Source organism: Sminthopsis crassicaudata, chromosome 4 (genome assembly GCF_048593235.1).
Source record: "Sminthopsis crassicaudata isolate SCR6 chromosome 4, ASM4859323v1, whole genome shotgun sequence".
NCBI classification, from domain to species: domain Eukaryota; kingdom Metazoa; phylum Chordata; class Mammalia; order Dasyuromorphia; family Dasyuridae; genus Sminthopsis; species Sminthopsis crassicaudata.
The window spans coordinates 342429220-342447397 of record NC_133620.1 but is presented as its reverse complement, the minus strand read 5'-3'; the positions used below and the strand labels follow the sequence as shown (position 1 = coordinate 342447397).

The following is an 18178-nucleotide window of genomic DNA, read 5'->3' as shown; positions in this document are numbered from 1 at the left end:
ATATTGAAATTGTCTTTAATTGACTTGAGGAACTAAAGTTTAGCCCAGTAAGCTTCCTGATCACTTTGGTTCAAAACAGCCAATCCATGAGAGTCTAGAGCTCCTCCCTTGGGCTTATAACTAGAGACCAGCAACATGAACAAAGTTGGGAACTCTACTTGGCTGAGTCCAAGTGAGCACTCACTGTTCTGGATAAACATGCTAGCTCTTACTGTGGAATAGTAAACTTCTTTCTGTGAACTATAAGATGGATTATGGGTATGTCATTTCAGACCTAAACTATCAGGGAACAAGCTTGATTCAGTTACAGGTCATGACAAACTATGAAAAATGTATCTTACATTACTAGATCTTAACTATTGCATTTTCCTAGTATGGGTAATGGGACAATAAAAAAGCAAGAAATTAGATTTAAGAAGGTTCTTTTAGAATTTCAAATCTTTACAACTAAATTTTCTTTGAATTTCAAGGAGGAAATAATAACCTACAGGTTTGAGAAAAGAAAAATTTGTTTTCCAGAACTGAGAATTGCTTAAGAATATAAAAATGATGCTACAGAAGGTCAATGTACCACAGAAGCCCTCTATAGCATTAGAACTTTAAAACAAAAGTATCATTTTATAAGCTGTATATTTTCAAGTTTTGTTGTTTGATTTGACCTGAAGCCCAAGTCAAATACAACTGGAGAAAACTTAATTTCTAAGTAAGTTATTTGGGAATCAGAATGTATTTTTCCACAGAAAGTTACAAATAATGGTTAGTTTCGTAATCTAGCACATTTCTCAAACATAGACCTCTGAGGTTCTAGGAAGATTTTTCAAAGGAAAAAAAAATCATGATAGTAATAAGCAATACACTGTAAATTCCTCTACTGTGCAGTTCTAAGTCATACATAATTTGTGTTTCGACCAGTGAAGAAAACCACAAGAAATTTACCAACTCCTTTAAAAATCCCACTTATTATTGGTCTAAAATCAACCACTGAATAAGTTCAACTTATGATAAGATTTGAACAGTTCACACCAAATAATCAGTTTTTACTTATATTTTTTGTACCCATTGACCAGTCAGATAATTGAGAACAGGTTAGTAATAGTTTTAAAGAGATTAGAAGCAAAGATATTTTTAAAAGCAAGCTTCTGTTAACAAAACAAACATCTACAAATGGTCCCAATAACAAATGAAATAAAAGGTATCTCCAGTTTGGATTTATTTCTACTAAAATGCTGATGAGCAAGATGTTTCCCATTATAAAAAAATCAGTTTCATGGTTCCAGTTAAACTAGAAAGTCATTTGTAAATAAAATTCAGCAAATTTAAAAATAAAAATATAATTTTTTTAAATTTTATTTTATAATTATAACTTTTTTTGACAGTACATATGCATGGGTAATTTTTTACAACATTATCCCTTGCACTTACTTCTGTTCAGATTTTTTCTCTTCCTTCCCCAACCCCCTCCCCCACATGGCAGGCAGTCTTATACATGTTAAATATATTACAGTATATTCTAGATACAATATATGTGTGTAGAACCGAATTTCTTGTTGCACAGGAAGAATTGGATTCAGAAGGTAAAAATAACAGTTTACACTCATTTCCCAGTGTTCCTTTTCTGGATGTAGCTGATTCTGTCCATCACTGATCAATTGGAATTGGATTAGCTCTTCTCTATGTTGAAGATATCCACCTTCCATCAGAATACATCCTCGTACAGTATCATTGTTGAAGTGTATAATGATCTTCTGGTTCTGCTCGTTTCACTCAGCATCAGTTGATGTAAGTCTCTCCAAGCCTCTCTGTATTCCTCCTGTTGGTCATTTCTCACAGAACAATAATATTCCATAACATTCATATACCATAATTTACCCAACCATTCTCCAATTGATGGACATCCATTCATCTTCCAGCTTCTAGCCACTATGAAAAGGGCTGCCACAAACATAAAAATATAATTTTAAAACAGAAAAAAAAGAAGTACCTTTAGGAAATATAAACAATTCCACAAGAAACTGACTTATAAAAATAAAGGAAAATAATGACAATTGTATAGATATCTTACATAAAGAAATATCAAATTCAAAACTGTTCCAGATTGCAAAGAATGTATCGATAATAAACATTCAACATCTATTTCACTAAACAAAACACTTAGTAAAACTGTTAAAATTGGAATAAAAATGATTTGAAAATATAAGGCATTTAAAAAGATATTACTGAAGATCCCCACAATAGTTATCCTAAAAAAGCCTGTTGGATCCAAAGAGATAAGAGACTGGATATGTTATTTTAATGTTATAGAGAACTTTGAGCTGAGAAAGTTCCTTTTAACAATGATGATATAATACATACACATACATACATACATGTATATATACAGAGACATACGCATATGTTTGTAATCAGTCAGTTAATATTTATTAAGTCAGTAAATATGTATTAATCTGTACCAGGCATTGTGCTAAGCATTGAGGATATAAAAAGAGGTAAAAGACAGGTCCTGTTTTCAAAGACCTTACAGTCTAGGAAATAATTAACAGAGGGAAAGAACTGGAAATAAAAGGAATTGGAGAAGGCTTCTAGGAAAAGACAGGATTTTAGTTAGGACTTAAAGGAAACCAGGGAAGTCAGTAGGAAGAGCTGAGGAATGTAAACAGATATATGTAGTTATTTTATGTGTGTGTATGTATATATGTATGTAATAAATATTTAGATTGAGATACAATTCTTATTTAATATTAAGTGGACAGTACGCATTTCCCCTTTCCTCATCCAGAGCTATGCAAGGCCCTATCCCCCTTCAATAACTGAGTCCCACCAGAAGCTTGAATGGGAAGGGAGAAATCCTCTAGAAGGACCCCTATTGCAGGTCTGCAATGATACTGCTTCTGTTACTGCAGCCTGTCAGGAAGTCAAATTTGCGTAACAGGAATTTATGTAAAGAACTTATTTTGAACATCTCTCTCCAATAGATATGCACCTTTATGAATATAGCTTTTTAAGATTTTGCAAAGCTCCATTCATATGCAATTTCATTTGAGCTTAATAACAATCCTAAGAGATAAGTACTACTACTATTATCCCACCTTTTACAGATAAAGAAACTGAAGTAGACAAGTTAAAAGACCTGCCCAGGATTATAGAACTACTAAGTATCTGAGGCAGAATTGGAAATTAGATCTTCATAACTACCTACCTGCTTCTTTGCAACTTTCCCTTCTAGAACAATTCAAGAGCTGAAATCTAGTACTAAAACTTCTCTCAGTGTTTGAGACTTCCTCATCCTGGAACATCCATTTTCTCTTGTATCTTCCCTCAGAAATATCCCTGTGCCATGCCAACTCCTTTCTTCCACTGGCAAATTCTTCCTGGGGCTTCCATCTCGTGGAGGGGACCCAAGTTGACCTACTTTCATTCCTCATCCGACTCTGCCTCCTACTTTTTATACTTGGACATCTCACCTCCCATGTTTCCCTATTTTCAGTTCTTTTATGTTATCTTTCCCCATTACAATATAAGTTCTTCTATGCCCAAAGGACTATCAAACTATGCATGATCCAGCAGTGTCTCTAATGGGCCTGTATCCCAAAGAGATCATAAGGAGGGGAAAAGGACCCACATGTGCAAAAATGTTTGTAGCAGTCCTTTTTGTAGTGGCAAGGAATTGTAAACTTTGTGGATGCTCATTATTTAGGGAATGGCTAAATAAGTTATGGAATATAAATGTAACAATATTATTGCTCTATAAGAAACGGTCAGCAGGTGATTTCAGAAAAGCCTAGAGACTTGTATAAACTGATATTGAGTGAAGTGAGTTGATCCAAGAGAAAATTGTTCACAGTAACCAGATAATATGACGATCAACTCTGAGGGATGTGGCTCTTTTCAACAATGAGGTGATTCATGCCAGTTCCAATAGACTTGTGATGGAGAGAGCCTTCTGCTTCCAGAAAGAAGCTTGGGACTAAATGTGTATCAAAACATAGGGTTTTTTTTTTTTTTACCTTTTTTGTTGTTGCTTGCTTTTTGCCTTTTTTTTTCGCACAATTTTTTTCCCTTTTTTGATCTGATTTATCTTGTGTAGCATAATTGTGGAAATATGTATATAAGAACTGCACATGTTTAACATATATTGGATTACCTGTTCGCTAGGGGAGAGGGTAAAGGGAACAGAGCAAAAAAAAATTCTGGAACAAGGTTTTGCAAGGGTGAATGTTGAAAACTATCTTTGTATATATTTTGAAAATAAAAATCAATTATCTTAAAAATATATGTAAGTTCTTTGGGAGAGGCATCATTTTTGTTTACTTGTATTTGCATCTCCAACACTTAACATAATAGCAAACAATAAATATATGTTGCCTTTAAGAACAGTTGAGTCACATGCTCAGAACCATATAACCAGTATGTCCTGGAGGAAAAGCTTGAACCCAGATTTTTTAGTCTTTGAAACCAGCTCACTCTCCATTATGTCAAAAGTTCCCACTCACAGTCATCTTATAATATTAGTGAACTATACAGTACTAAAAGCACTATGTATTACTGAGTTCTCTGTTTAGGGGCTAAGGAGCATCGAAGGAAAGAGATCATGACTTTTCTTTACTCTCTTTTCTGGAGGCAGTATCCAGTCAATATGATGAAATAAGAAGTCCTGAATGATGCACTTCTTTGTCTTCCATCAAAATACCCATTCTCTCAGGGGAGAACTCAAAGAAAATTCAATCCAATGTGAAAAGATCAACACTAATACATAAATGAACCCTTGATACTCAATTCATATTTTTAAAAGAAGATTCAGGATAAACTAAATGAATTTCTAATGAATTTCTGAAATCTATGATGCCCGTGTCTAGAAATCATTCCCAACAGTGGATAGAGAGATGGCCTTGAAAACAGGAAGACCTGGATTCAAGTCCTGCCTCAGACAGATACTAGCGCCATCACCTTGAGCAAACTACTTAAAACATACTTAAACAGAAGGCTGCATACAACCTACTGAAAAGCAGGTATATATTTAAAGGGAATTTCCTAGCAAGAGTTCTTTATGCTAAAGAAAGGAAAGATTTAGTCCCTCTACCAAACCCTTCTAAAAGCTTTATGTATTTTCATAACATTTCCAAGGCATTAGCTGCAGGGAATTCAAATTTAAAGCAACTGGGGAACAGAAGCAGCAAAAATGTTTGTTCACATGGGTCATTTATATATTAGATGTCTATAAATTAGGGAATGTTAAAGTACACAAGACTAATCCAAATCAATTCTTTTTCTGTTACATTCATTTATCTTTCCAGTTTTTTGTGAAATCATTCTTATTACAACTTCAATTGCAAAAATGATACTGTAAATATTTTTATAAGTAAATTTTCCTTGCTCCTCAGATTTTAGTTATTTCTTAATCAATCTATAATAAATAATTTCAAGTATTTTATTTTCTTGCAAATTTCCTAGTTTACCTGAGAATAGATATAAAAGGCAAAAACTAAGTTATCTTTATAACCAACCCTAAGCAAGATATTTATTCTATTGTAGGTCTGATATAAAAGATATGAAGAATTATAAATGGTTTTAAGGAATTATATGCTAACTATAAATGTTATTATTAAATGTTAGGGGGTAGATCAATTCTCTGAAAGCCTCCATAACTGTGGATCATAACATCTGAAAGCGTTACAGGGCAGCCTTTGCTGACACAGGTGTTGAGGACTGGAAATGAGATAAATTGGAGGCAAAGGGAAGAGAAGAGAGGTCAGACAACACAATGACCTCTCAGTCTCCTTGTATCATCCTCTCACAAGAGGAGATCCAATCTGCAGGTCTGGGTTGGATCTCCAGCAGCCACTGTCAGGTGGCTCCCGTATATTTCAACAGCTCTCCTGTGTAGTCCAACATGTGGCACCCAAACAGGGACAATTAAAGGACAAGGATAAAATGCTATTATAAATTTAAAAAAAAATTCCATGATACACAGAAAAAAGTGGAAAGATAAAAACTATTTTGACAAGTTTCTAAATCTAAACAAGAAACAAATCTTTGAAAAATCATGAAAAAAAGAGAGGAGCCAGAAGACTGGGCATAGGCAAATGCCAATTTTTTAAAAATTTGAATTCTAGAACCTAGACATTAATCCCTAGTGACATTCCAAAATAGCTTATCAAGCAAATGTTGTATATGTATGAAAGAGACTGGTCAACTAGGATTTATTAAGTACATATTATATGCCAAGCACTGGATGCTAAGTACTGGGGAAAAAAAAAAAAAAGAAGCTCCCATTCTTAGGGGAGAGCCTATACACAAACAACTATGTACAAACAAGATACATGCTGAATAAACTGGGGATACTCAAATGGAAGGCACTAGGACTAAGAATTAGGATTAGAAAATACTTCTTACAGAAGACAGGATTATAACTCAGATATTTAAGAAGTCAGAGAAATGGAGGGAGCATATCCCCAGTCACAAAGGGCAGCCAACTCAGGGTTGGGAAATTGGGTATTTTGTTCAAGAAATAGCAAAGAGGTCAATGTCATGGGATTCAATAGAAGGGAATAAGGTGTGAGAAGACTAGAAGGGTAGGAGGAATAGGTTATGAAGAGCTTAGAAAGCCAAAGAGAAGATTTTATATTTGATCCTAGAGGCAAAGGGAGCACTGGAGTTACTCAAAGGGAGAAAGAGAGATAGGGAGAAGTGTGATACAGTTGGACTTGCATTTTAAGAGATACATTTGACAGCTAAGTAGAGGATGGATTGGAATGGGGAGAGACCTGAGGTAGGGGGATCAACCAGCAGGCTTTTGAAATAATTCAGATAGATTTTGAAGTGATAAAAACCTACACCACAGTGATCACTATAGTCCTACATGGATTCATCAAGAACAAATAACATCAAAATAGCCTTGCATCTTTTTAAATAGGTTTACAAGACAAGTAGATCAGAAGTATACCATAGATAGTGATTTTTAAAAATTTCAATAAAATATTTCATTGGATCATGAATTTATTTGTTTATTTATTTTGCTGAGGCAATTGGGGTCACACAGCAAGGAAGTGTTCAGTGTCTGAGGTCAGATTTGAAACTCAGTTCCTCTTGACTTCAGGGCTGGTGCTCTATCCACTGCGCCACCAGCTATTCCAGGATCATGAATTTAGACCTGTAATGGCCTTGAGGTCATCTAATGCAATCTTTTCATTTTACAGAAAGGTCAGGTGACTTGCTTAATGTCATACAAGTAACCAGGATTGTATTTAACCACTCTTGGGTTACTCTTGGGAATAAAATGGATATGTGAGCTGGTTCATAGCTTGGAGAATCAACATATTCAAAGAGCATTAATAGACCAATGTCAGCATGAAGTAGTCACCTGCAATAGTCACCATCCTGTTCAGAACAACATTGTTACCAATGAAGTGGATAAAAATAAAAGATGTGCTTATCAATTTGTGGACAATACTGAGAGGGAAGCTAAAATGCCATACCACATGAATAAAAATGAAAAAATATCTCAATAGAATTGAACTGTCATCAAATTTAAAAGGTATACCATATATTTTTTCTTCCTCTTCCACAGGGCTGATTTTTTTTGGGATTGAATGTAAAATCCTGCACAAACTCAGCATGGGAGAAATTTGGTTTAATAGTAGTTCATGTGAAAAAGACCAAAGGGTTTTAGTTTAATTGGGAACACAATGTGAGTCAACACATGACATAATAACAGCAACTGCAAGCAGAGTGCAGTATTAAAATATTATGCCCAGGAGAAAGGAAGATAACAAGCTCACTGTAGTCTGCACCTATGGGGCAATATCAAGGATTTTGTGTTTAGCCACACATTTAAAGATGGAGAATGACAAAATGGAATGGACACACTGAAGAATTTATGAAGTATTTAGGAATCGTGTCAATATGAGGAAGGTTTGAAATAAATGGCAACATTTAAATCTTTAGGAATCATGGTCATTTGATGAACTATCATGTCCAAAAGGGATTAAGATTTGTTCTGTGACTCAAAGAACAGAAATAGAACAAAAGGGTCAGAGCTACAACATGCAGGGAGGTCATTTTCAGATTAATATAAATTAGAACTGAAATGATCAACAATGAATGTCAGAGGCTACTTTGTTACCTAATGAATTTCCCCTTCATTGGCTGTGTTTCACTAGCGCCTGAATGAAGATCTAATAGAGATACTGGAGAGGGATTACTGACTGCATAAGGACAAATCTACATGACCTCTAAGGAGCCTTCCAAGTCGAAGATTCTATGACCTGTAATTCTAGGATGAGGAAGATGTATGTGCACATAAGTTCATTATCGTCATCAGTATGTAATTCATTCAAACATCTTAGCAAAAGTAGCACTCAGAAAAGCACCTCTGTAATCCCCTAATGACGAAGTTAACATTAGCCAGGTTTGCAGCAGGTGCCATCTCTAAGCTAGATGCATGCAGCTCAAGCCTTTTAACAGATTGCATACTGCAGTACAGCCACTCAGCACATAACCCAGCCCCATTCTCATGCAATCCTTCCCATACTGCAGTCAGATAGGATAAAGGAGGAAGTAAGGGAAAAAAGCCCTGATCCACGGAATTGGACTGTTGCATTCTGAGCAGCTGTCATTAATTTAAAAAAAAAACAAAAAACCTAAGCCTAGCTAAATGAGATTCTGCTGTAGCAGCATCTTCCGCCCAGCTACAACAGTGACAAGTCACCCCCACATAACCACGGTTTTAATACTGAGTCATCCCGTCCTCACCACCACCGCCTTTCAAGAACTGACCGCCTTTCTCCGTGCCCCCCCTCACTCTCACACATACTCTAGCTCACAGCAGCCCGCACCGGATGGAGAAGAACCGGCCAGTCTAGAGGGTGGATAGGGGAGAGAGAGTGGATAGGGGAGAGAGAGTAGAGGCTGGTCAGGCAATCCAGCACTGAGTATTGCCCGGCTTGTAATTAAGGGGACTACTGGACCATACAGCCCCGAGTGGGGGAGGGTCTGCTGCCCCGTACCTACGGAGGGGCTCCATTCCATTCCTCCCTACAATCGCTCTTCCAGCCCACGCTCTCTTCCCTTCTAGACCGCCTGGCATTAGTTAAAGCCACCTCTTCCCCAGCCGCCCTACATTCCTGCTTAACCTCAGCCCCTGGGAAGACTAGCCTTTTAGAGAGACAGGGGTACCCAGAGCCCAGAGCTTTCCTTGATTCCCCCGGCCCCGGACCCTCACTCACCCGGCCCGCCATCTTAACCGACAAGTACGGCACCTCAGCTGCAGCTTCGCCCGCTACTAAGCACGCCCCCGCCGCGCAGCCGCAGAGCCGCAGAGCCACGGGAACGCGCGCGCGCACCTCTGCCTGTCACCTCCAGCGTTCTCCCTCTGCTGCCCCCAATTTAGGCCCAACGCGCGGGAGCGCGCGCCGCCGCGATTCGGGCCCGCTCTCACTCTGCTACGAGAGCGCCCCTCCCGAGCCTAGAGAGGTTCTGAGAGCTCTCCTAACATCCTCCCCCTCCCTGCAGGCTGCAGCTCAGAAAATGCGTTGTTTCGGGAGAACTGATGGACGTGGAGGATTTATGTCGCCATTTTGGATTGGAAACTGGAAGCTTCCTGGAGTGCCCTGTTGGCACATTTCTCCCTTTTATACCCGGCAAAGCCTTGTGTCTCCCATTTTATGTCACTCCTCTATCAGCTAAGCATAGAATTGCAGTCAGAAGGGTGTAATCCTCTGCTTCATCCAAATCATGACTCCTAACAAGCTCTCTGCTCCGGAATTTGCAGTAATGAAATGGATTGCTGTTAGGGATATGCTTGTAAATGTTTAACAACCGCCCCTTTCTTAAAAAAAGAAAAGAAAAGAAAAGAAAGGAAAAAGCAATATCCAAGATACACCTTTAAGTTTAGTTTCTATTATTAACATTTTCTTCATCACTTTAAGTCTAAACAATCATCAAAACAATAAATCAAGCCCTGATTTCTTTCTGGTCTCCACAATAATGGTGTGCTATAACTTGTAGCTATTGAATATTGGGCAGGATGATTATTATTTAAAAACTAGGATTCCAATCCAGGGAATAAATGGAATTATTGGCAGTGCTAAACACTTCTTCCAAGACAATCCAGCCACCTTCCTTCTACTACTCAGAATCAGTGTCCAATTGCAGTGCTTGCCCAAGATATACTGATTCATTGGGCTGCCAATCCTACCATATGTCATAATCTAGACAATATATCTTCTTCATTCATTGAGTTTTTCCTTTGTGAATTACTAGCCTGATCTTTTTTGAGCCATTGTCAATCTCATTGAGAAATATTAATTTTAGGCTTACTGAAACCAGCATAATGTTGACTCTAAACAAAAATGTTATGAGGATCAAGTGAGATAGTATATGTAATGCATTTTGCAAAGCATTGCCTTCCTAAATACATATATATCAACTATTATTGATAATTACTATATATGATTATGCTTATCTATCAGTACTTCAAAAGATTCATGATTATATTTCTTTCCTGATTTCCCAAATTTCCCTACTTAAATTCTTTCAATTAATCAATCAATCAACAAATATTTATTAAGTGCCTAGTATGTGTCAGACACTGTACTAAGTGATGTGTTTGTGGCTTAGCACCAAATGATGAAATTGATGGTCAGGCACCAAATATTAGGGTTCGGTCATGTGAAGAATTCACAATGGCCATTCACTTTGGCAAAAGGTAGGTTTATTTAGGAGAAAAGATTACAGACAAAACGAGGTACAATAGACACCAGGAGTGATAAATATGAAATCGATCTGGGAGAGTTTGTAACAATCAACAATGGAAAAGACAAGTTCCCTAGTAGAACTCACAAATTATGACTGGAGTTTGCTCTTAACAGGCTAGATCTATTGACAAGTTTAGCACCGTAAAAAATTTAGTTAACTATATAAAGGAGAAAGACATTATGAAGCATAGAGGAAAGTGGGAGGAGAAAGATTCCATGATGCGGAATGCAATGGGCTAACCCAAAAGTGGTTCAGCAAAGATGCTATAAGCCATGGACAGATTTATAGGAGAAATTTAATCTTGGAGGTTTGGCATAACTTGGATTTCTGACTGGACATAGCAAAGCTGGGCTACCCAAGACCTCCACAAAGGATAGGACTATAAAGTTGAACTGATCCCCATCAGTACCCTTCTTGTTTGTCTCAAGCAATAATCTTAGTTCAGTTTTTCTCTGCCAGTCCCATCTAGTTACTCAGTATCTCATTATTTCCCCACTCTTTTAATTTGTTAAAGAAATCTTTTGAAAAGTGGGTTGGGTTCCTAAATAGGAGGAAGTCAAGAGATTGACACTGAAATTTTAGAGACCAAATCCAGAGACACTTCTTAAGTAATGTCCAGAAGCTGAGCATAAAATACAGTGGCCTGTGAGGAGAGAATTGAACTGAAGCCAAAGTTTGGTGATACCATAGAGGTATAAAATTGGTTACCAGAGCACCTCTTCTCTTAAATAAACCTACTGTTTGCCAGAGAATGGCCATTGTGAATTCTTTACATAACTGAACCCCAACATTTGGTGTCTGAAATATCATTTGAACCTCAACCTTAGCATTATTTATAAACTCCAAACACATCACTAAATACCTGGGATACAAAAAGAGGTGATATTTGGTGCCTGAAATCTCATCATTTGGTTCTGAATCTCAAATACATCATTTGGTGCTAAACCCCAAACACATCACTAAGCACCTGAGATACAAAAAAGAGGCAAAAGACAGTGGCTAACCCCAAGAAGCTAACAATCTAACGAGGATGACCACATGCAAACAAATGTGTGTATGTATGTGTGTGTGTATGCAGTGTGCACAGAAGTATGTGTGTATAGCCATCTAAGTACAGAATATACAGGAAATAATTAATGAGGAAAAGCACTGGAATTAAGAGGATTTAGGAAAGATTTCCTGTAGACGGTAGGATTTTAGTTGGGAATTTAGGGAAACAAGGGAAATCAGTAGTCAGAGCAGCAGAAGAGGGAGGGTGTAACAAGCGGGGGCACAGAGCTGGAGTGTCCTATTTCCTCTTCCAATAATCCCTCTCTGCCTATAAGCTGCAGCTCAGGCACCATCTTCTACATGAAGCCTTTTCTGATTCCCCAAATATGCTCCCCAATTATTTTATATTTTACCACTTCATTTGTATACAAATGTGTATACATATATGCATATATGGTTTATTTTTATGCAGTATGTGCCTCTTCCGTTAGGTTGTGACCTCATTTTGTATAGGGATTGTTTCATTCTTTGTACTTATATTCTCAGTACCCAGCCTGATGGCTCACACATAGTAGGCACTTTATAGACACTGATTGCTTAGAAAGAGCCTTGGTTCTGGAATTAGTGTACTTCAGTTTGAACACTGACTTTGTCATTTACTTGCTGTGTTACCATAGGCAAATCATTTCCCTTCTTCAGGCCTCTGTTTTCTCATCTATAAAATAACACTATTTAAGTAGATGATCTCCAAAGTCCCTGACAACACCAACATTCTGACTCTAATAAACTATTTCATGAGTTACTATGGCTGGGAAAATATTCATTAACTAATAACCAACCTTTTGGTGATAAACCCATGAATGTGAACTCAATAGAATATAAGCTTTTTGAAGACAGGAGCTGTTTCATTTTTTTTTTCTTTTATCCTCATCACCTAGCAAAGTATTTTGTACATAATAGGTGCTTAATAAATGGTTGTTTAATTAAATTGACTTTTTAATAAAAAAAGGAAAGATGAGTTATTACATAAATGCTAGACTCAGCTAAAAATAAAACAATCAGTCCTGAATATTTATGGCACTTAAAAGTAGACAAATTGATTTTAGGTAAGTAGACTCTGCATTAAAAGTAGAATATCCATCAGAGATGCTTGGATGTTGGACATTGCACATATTTTCAAAATTTCTCAATGTACTGATCAATTTGCTGATGTTTTTCCTCTTTAAAAAAATTATCATATGGGATACCTCTCTGGGAGAGAAAGAGGGATATTTATAATAATTCTAATGTAAGAAACAGAATATATCAACAAAAGCTTATTTTTTTAAAAAGCACTTTGAAACTTGGAAAAAAATAGAATGTCCTTTGTCAGGAAGGATTCAAATGGTGACAAGAGTCTTATAGCATCCTAAGGTAAAGATAAGAGTTCTGAAACAGGTGGGAAGGTTGGTATAGTCCAATGCTTCTTAAACTGTTGGTTACAACCCATATGAGGTTTCACAACTCAATGTGTGAATTATGGAATTATGATTTATTATCAGTTAATGTTTGATTTGTATACATACATATCTAATGAGGGTGATCACATGCAAACATGCTCTACCCATAAATATATATATGTCTGGGATTGTATAAAAATGTCATGGGCGAAAAAGGATCACAAGTGGAAAACGTTTAAGAATCACTGGTATAACCAAGGACAACATTGACATCTCTGGAGATTGCAATTAAGCAAAATCAGGAGGTCAGCATTGTGTCACTGTTCCTATTGTATGTGCATTTTAGAACAGTTGAGCTATTTGGGCCTTTTCTTCATTTTTTCCCTCCTGTGCTTCAGCCTGAACTTCTTTCTCCAAAAGGTTATACAGATTATACTGTTTTCTCTATATCTAGTTTGTACCTCGGTTGATTCAATATTTAAGATAAACTGATCTAAGAAAGTCATTGAGAAGAGTCTTCCCCTTACTATTTGTGTTACCTGGAGCAGCTCACTTCAACTCTCTAACTCCTGGTTTCCTTATCTACAAAACAACATATGTTTAGACAGGCAAATATGAAATATATGCAGATCAGATTAAAGAGTTCATGAATATAAATATAGATAATAGCATTAATAACTAACACTCTATAACAATATAATAAGGTAGCACTTTAAAGTGTGGAAGGCACTGTGTGAATGTTATCTCATTTTATCATTCACAACAATTCTAAGAGGTAAGTACTATCAATATTTGCATTATATATATATGCAATATACACATACATATATAGCATGTGTGTATGTCTAGACACATGCATATATATAAAATATGTGTGTACATATTTATACATATACTATACTACATATACAATACTACATATATATACATGCAAATAAAAATAGCTATACCTATTAAAAATTGGGGGGGAGGCACTTAGTTGATGTAATGGGTAGAGCATGAGCCCTGAAGTCAGGAGGACCTGAGTTCAAATCTGGTCTCAGACACTTAGCACTTCCTAGCTGTGTGACCCTGGGCAAGTCACTTAACCCCAATTGCCTCACAGGAAAAAATTGGTATTTCCTTATATGTGCACACGTTAGTTTCCTCCAATAGAATGTAAGCTCCTTGTGTCAGGAATAGCTTGTTGTTTTGGTTTTTTTTGTCTTTTCATCTCTGGCATCTAGTATTGTGCCTGGGGATAGTAGGCATATGATGTTTTGAATATAAGGAAAGAGAATGGACTGGAATAAATGATATTTCTGATTACTCCCAGCTCTAAATTAAGATTTTATGGTTCTCCATTTCTTCATCCCTGGCCTTAGTACTGAGGAAAAGACATTAGCATTTTTAATGCAGCAGCAGAAGTCTCGCCCATTCCTCAATAATGAGAAAGCTATGCTGCTGTTTAAAGTGAATCTAAGAACAACCATGAGACATTATCAAGATCTAAAGGGAAAAGATTGCATCAAAGGAATTCTGTGTATGAGTAAAAATGAAACCCTTGTCATTAATTAGAAATGCCTGAAATGATAATGTCCTGTGAAAGGTATTTTAATGACTTTGCACAGCCAGATTTCTATAGTACAGACTTCATCATACCAACTGTCAAAAGCCTAAGGAATCATTATCCACTCCTCTTCTGAGACTTAAACAATTGCTGCTAGTGATTTCTCCACCTACATGTTTCAATATTTCTCAAACATAATACAGTTCGTTCCCAATTATGAATATTGGGCTTGAATCTATTACCATATTTTACATAATATAACCGAATAATATGAATTCATATACATGGAGCTGCTTCTGAAGATTCTTTATTCACACTAGTTAAGAGCTAGATATATATAAAAATGGGAATTTTATTATAAGTTCCCCTTAATCTACTATCCTCACTTCAGTATTTCTGTCAGTGGCTCATCAGGACCTACATATTTGATATCTTAGTATAATCTTTAACTCTTCTCTTTCTTCTAATATCTAATGGGTTACTAAGTTTTATTTCCTCCCATTACCACCCCACAGTTGTTAAGATTCTTACAAGGTGCTAAGTCACTGTAATGGATATAATTATCTAATTTAGCATGGTACTTAACAATTCAGAGTTCACACCTTTCACACCTTTAAGAGAGCATACTTTTAAGGAGCTCCCACAAGCCCAGGGAGTACCCACAAGCCCATTCTCTGGGAGGATATAAGGAGCCAGGATTCAGGGAGGAGGAGTCAAGATTTTATTCCTACTTAGATGTTAGTGCTGGCTGGTGACATTCTGACAAGAGCTCATTGGGAACTAAAGAGAGAGAGGAAGGCCTCCAGAAAACTAGCTGAGCTCCAAGAGAAGGATACAAGACTTGAAGGAGAAAATAAAGGATCTGGATTTTAACCCCTGGCTGCATTTTGGGATTATTGAACTGAAGCCAAGGCTGCCTCCAGAAACTCCCCAAGAAACCTCCTCCCAGAGAACGATTACTATTTTGAGAAACAGAACATCACACACAATAAAGACCTTCACTATTATGTCCATGTATTGTATTGTTTCTCATATCACTGCAAAACTCATCTTTCTTAATATAGTATAATGGAAAGAGCTCTAAAATCATAATCAGAACACCTGACTTTGGATCTAAAATTTAATACTTGGTGGGTATTTCAAGCCATACTTGACATAATGTAGCAGCCCATATTCAGTTTAAGTACTACTTTCCACAAATTTACAGCAATACAGATTGTCAATTAATTCTTTAATTAAACAGCAAGAGAATTTGTCCTTGTGAGGGCACTACATTCAAACTTATAGTCACTTAGTATTTTTAGAGTGTATCCAATGAGCACAAGACGGCTTTTCCTTCTGTCTGTCTCTGTCTCTCTTTTGAATCCTCCTTGTCAATTGTGTTCCATTGAACTGTCTATTTTTAAGCCAATACCAGATAGTTTTAATGACTACTACTTTATAATGTAGTTTGAGATATGGGAGTGCTGTTTCCTCTTTATCCTTACTTCTTTTCATCATTTCCCTTGATATTCTAGATCTTTCAGTTTACAAACTCTTAGAGAACTAACTCTACACTCTTATCTGAATATTCTAATTAATTAATTTATTTAATATCTTTCCCCAGTTAAATTCAAAAAAAAAATTCACAATTATTTTTTTATATTTGTTTTTAAGATTTTTGAGTTTTAGGTTTTTTCCCTTTTCCCCACCCACAATTAAGAAACCACATGTGCAGTTATGCAAAAGTACATTAGTTCTTATGCCAGGTACTGGATTTATGGGTATGAGAATGGAATATGCCTCTGAAATAGCTAATTTTCTGTGGTTTTGCTCTCTTCCCCTATGTGGGAGATTTTAAAAATGTACTTGACCTGAGTTTTATATTACATTGACAAACCATACTGTGACCACATACCTGAAACTGTCATTTGATGATCTCTTTCCAAACTTTCTTTCAACTTAGACTTTCTGAAAAAGTTTTTATAAATGGAATGCTTATCTGAAATCTGCTAGACTTGACTGTATAAGCAGCAGAGAAATAGAGCAACTGAGACAGGAAAAGTTGCTTACCCATAGTTTAGGATTAAACCAACCTTCCTTGGATTTCCTGATGGAAGAGATTCTTTCTCCTTCTTTCCTTTTAACAGATATGGCAGGTACACATATATGTCAGTGAAAAATGTGATTTCCAAGATGAATTCACAACTGGACCCCAAATCCAGAGCCACCTCTTTTGCTTTGTCTTTTTTTTTTCCCTGAGGGTGATAAAGACCTATTGAAGAAGACTGCTGGTTTTTGAATAGGTAATCTTTAGAAGACAATCCCTGGACAACTAAATTCTGGCTGTTGTTAGCCTCAAAAGCTTAGCTGAAAGTATTTGTGTCTTACCTTAGAGGCAATACAGAGCTCCTTGAGATTTTCGAGATGTGTGTTCTCATCAAATAAACCTTAGCAATATTAATTTGGCAGCTCCGTGGAAGATGGCCTGGGGAAGGGATAAAATGGAAGCAAAGAAACTAATCAAAGGCTACAGTGACTCCCTTAAGCAAGCTTCATTGAGGGACAAAATTGGTGTCATGATCATGTACATCCCATTCAGTTGGTTGCATGCCAGGGAATCTTATTTTTTATGTTAAAGCTGGACATTTATTGAATTCTCAATCATAAAGAGAATTACTTTTATAACTCAAACTAAAGAAAATTATTTTTATAACTTAAAAAATAAACAAACTATAATCAAATGCAGGGAATTCCTACATATTATGAGAGTTGTCCTCTATATGTAGCATGGATGTCTCATCACATGACTTGAAGGAAGACAGAATAGATGATCTTTGGCATCTTTTTCCTGTGACTCTTCCTCAAGGGAGACATTAAATCTTGCCAAGAGCAGAGAAAGGAGGTTGGGGTCAGGGGCAATTGCTCTGCTCTTCTCAAAGAGAGCAGAGATATTTGGCTAGCATTATGTCTATCTGTTCACTTAACAATTATTTGCCAAGGGCATATGATTTTTAGGTTCAATCCAACTTCTGACCACTGTTTCATTATTGGAAGAAGGAAGGCTTCAAGCTTTTATCCAAGGCTTGATTCCTTTTCCATAAAATACCAGTCCCACAATAAACACACAAAGCAATTATCACAGAAACCCATCTATCCAAAGCACAGCCAAACAAAAATCAGATAATGTATACAGAGAAGACAACATACCAGTCAATACAAAGTGAAGAAGCTCTCCCATTGGGGACAATGTAATAGCTCAAAGAGACTCCTAGATCTCACACAAGGGGAAATTCCTTGAAGTTTCTAGTTTAGCTAGTTGGGGATGGGCACATAGTGGAGCCTGCCAGCTTTTCTAAGGTTAGCTTCTTGGAAATCCTTTAGCAACTTGAAGTGAAGTTGGCATTTTCCATCTTCTCTCTTGAAAATGGAACTGAGAAGATCCTGAAGTCTGAAGAGATTCAGTGAC

At 36.6% G+C, this 18178-nt stretch overlaps 1 protein-coding gene across 2 annotated transcripts in view; it reads right to left on the bottom strand.

The window, feature by feature from the left end:
- The window catches only part of NSF (N-ethylmaleimide sensitive factor, vesicle fusing ATPase), a 192112-nt gene extending 182768 nt beyond the window's left edge, over positions 1-9344 (bottom strand). Inside the window, exon 1 of one of the 2 annotated variants that reach the window (XM_074260997.1) lies at positions 9222-9344. Coding sequence is in view for 1 of the 2 variants with exons in the window: in XM_074260998.1 (XP_074117099.1) it covers positions 9222-9233 (12 nt within the window). In the remaining variant the exon portion in view is untranslated. The remainder of the gene's footprint in view (positions 1-9221) is intronic. The other variant, XM_074260998.1, reaches the window with a different exon arrangement.
- Between the last annotated feature and the right edge of the window lie 8834 nt (positions 9345-18178).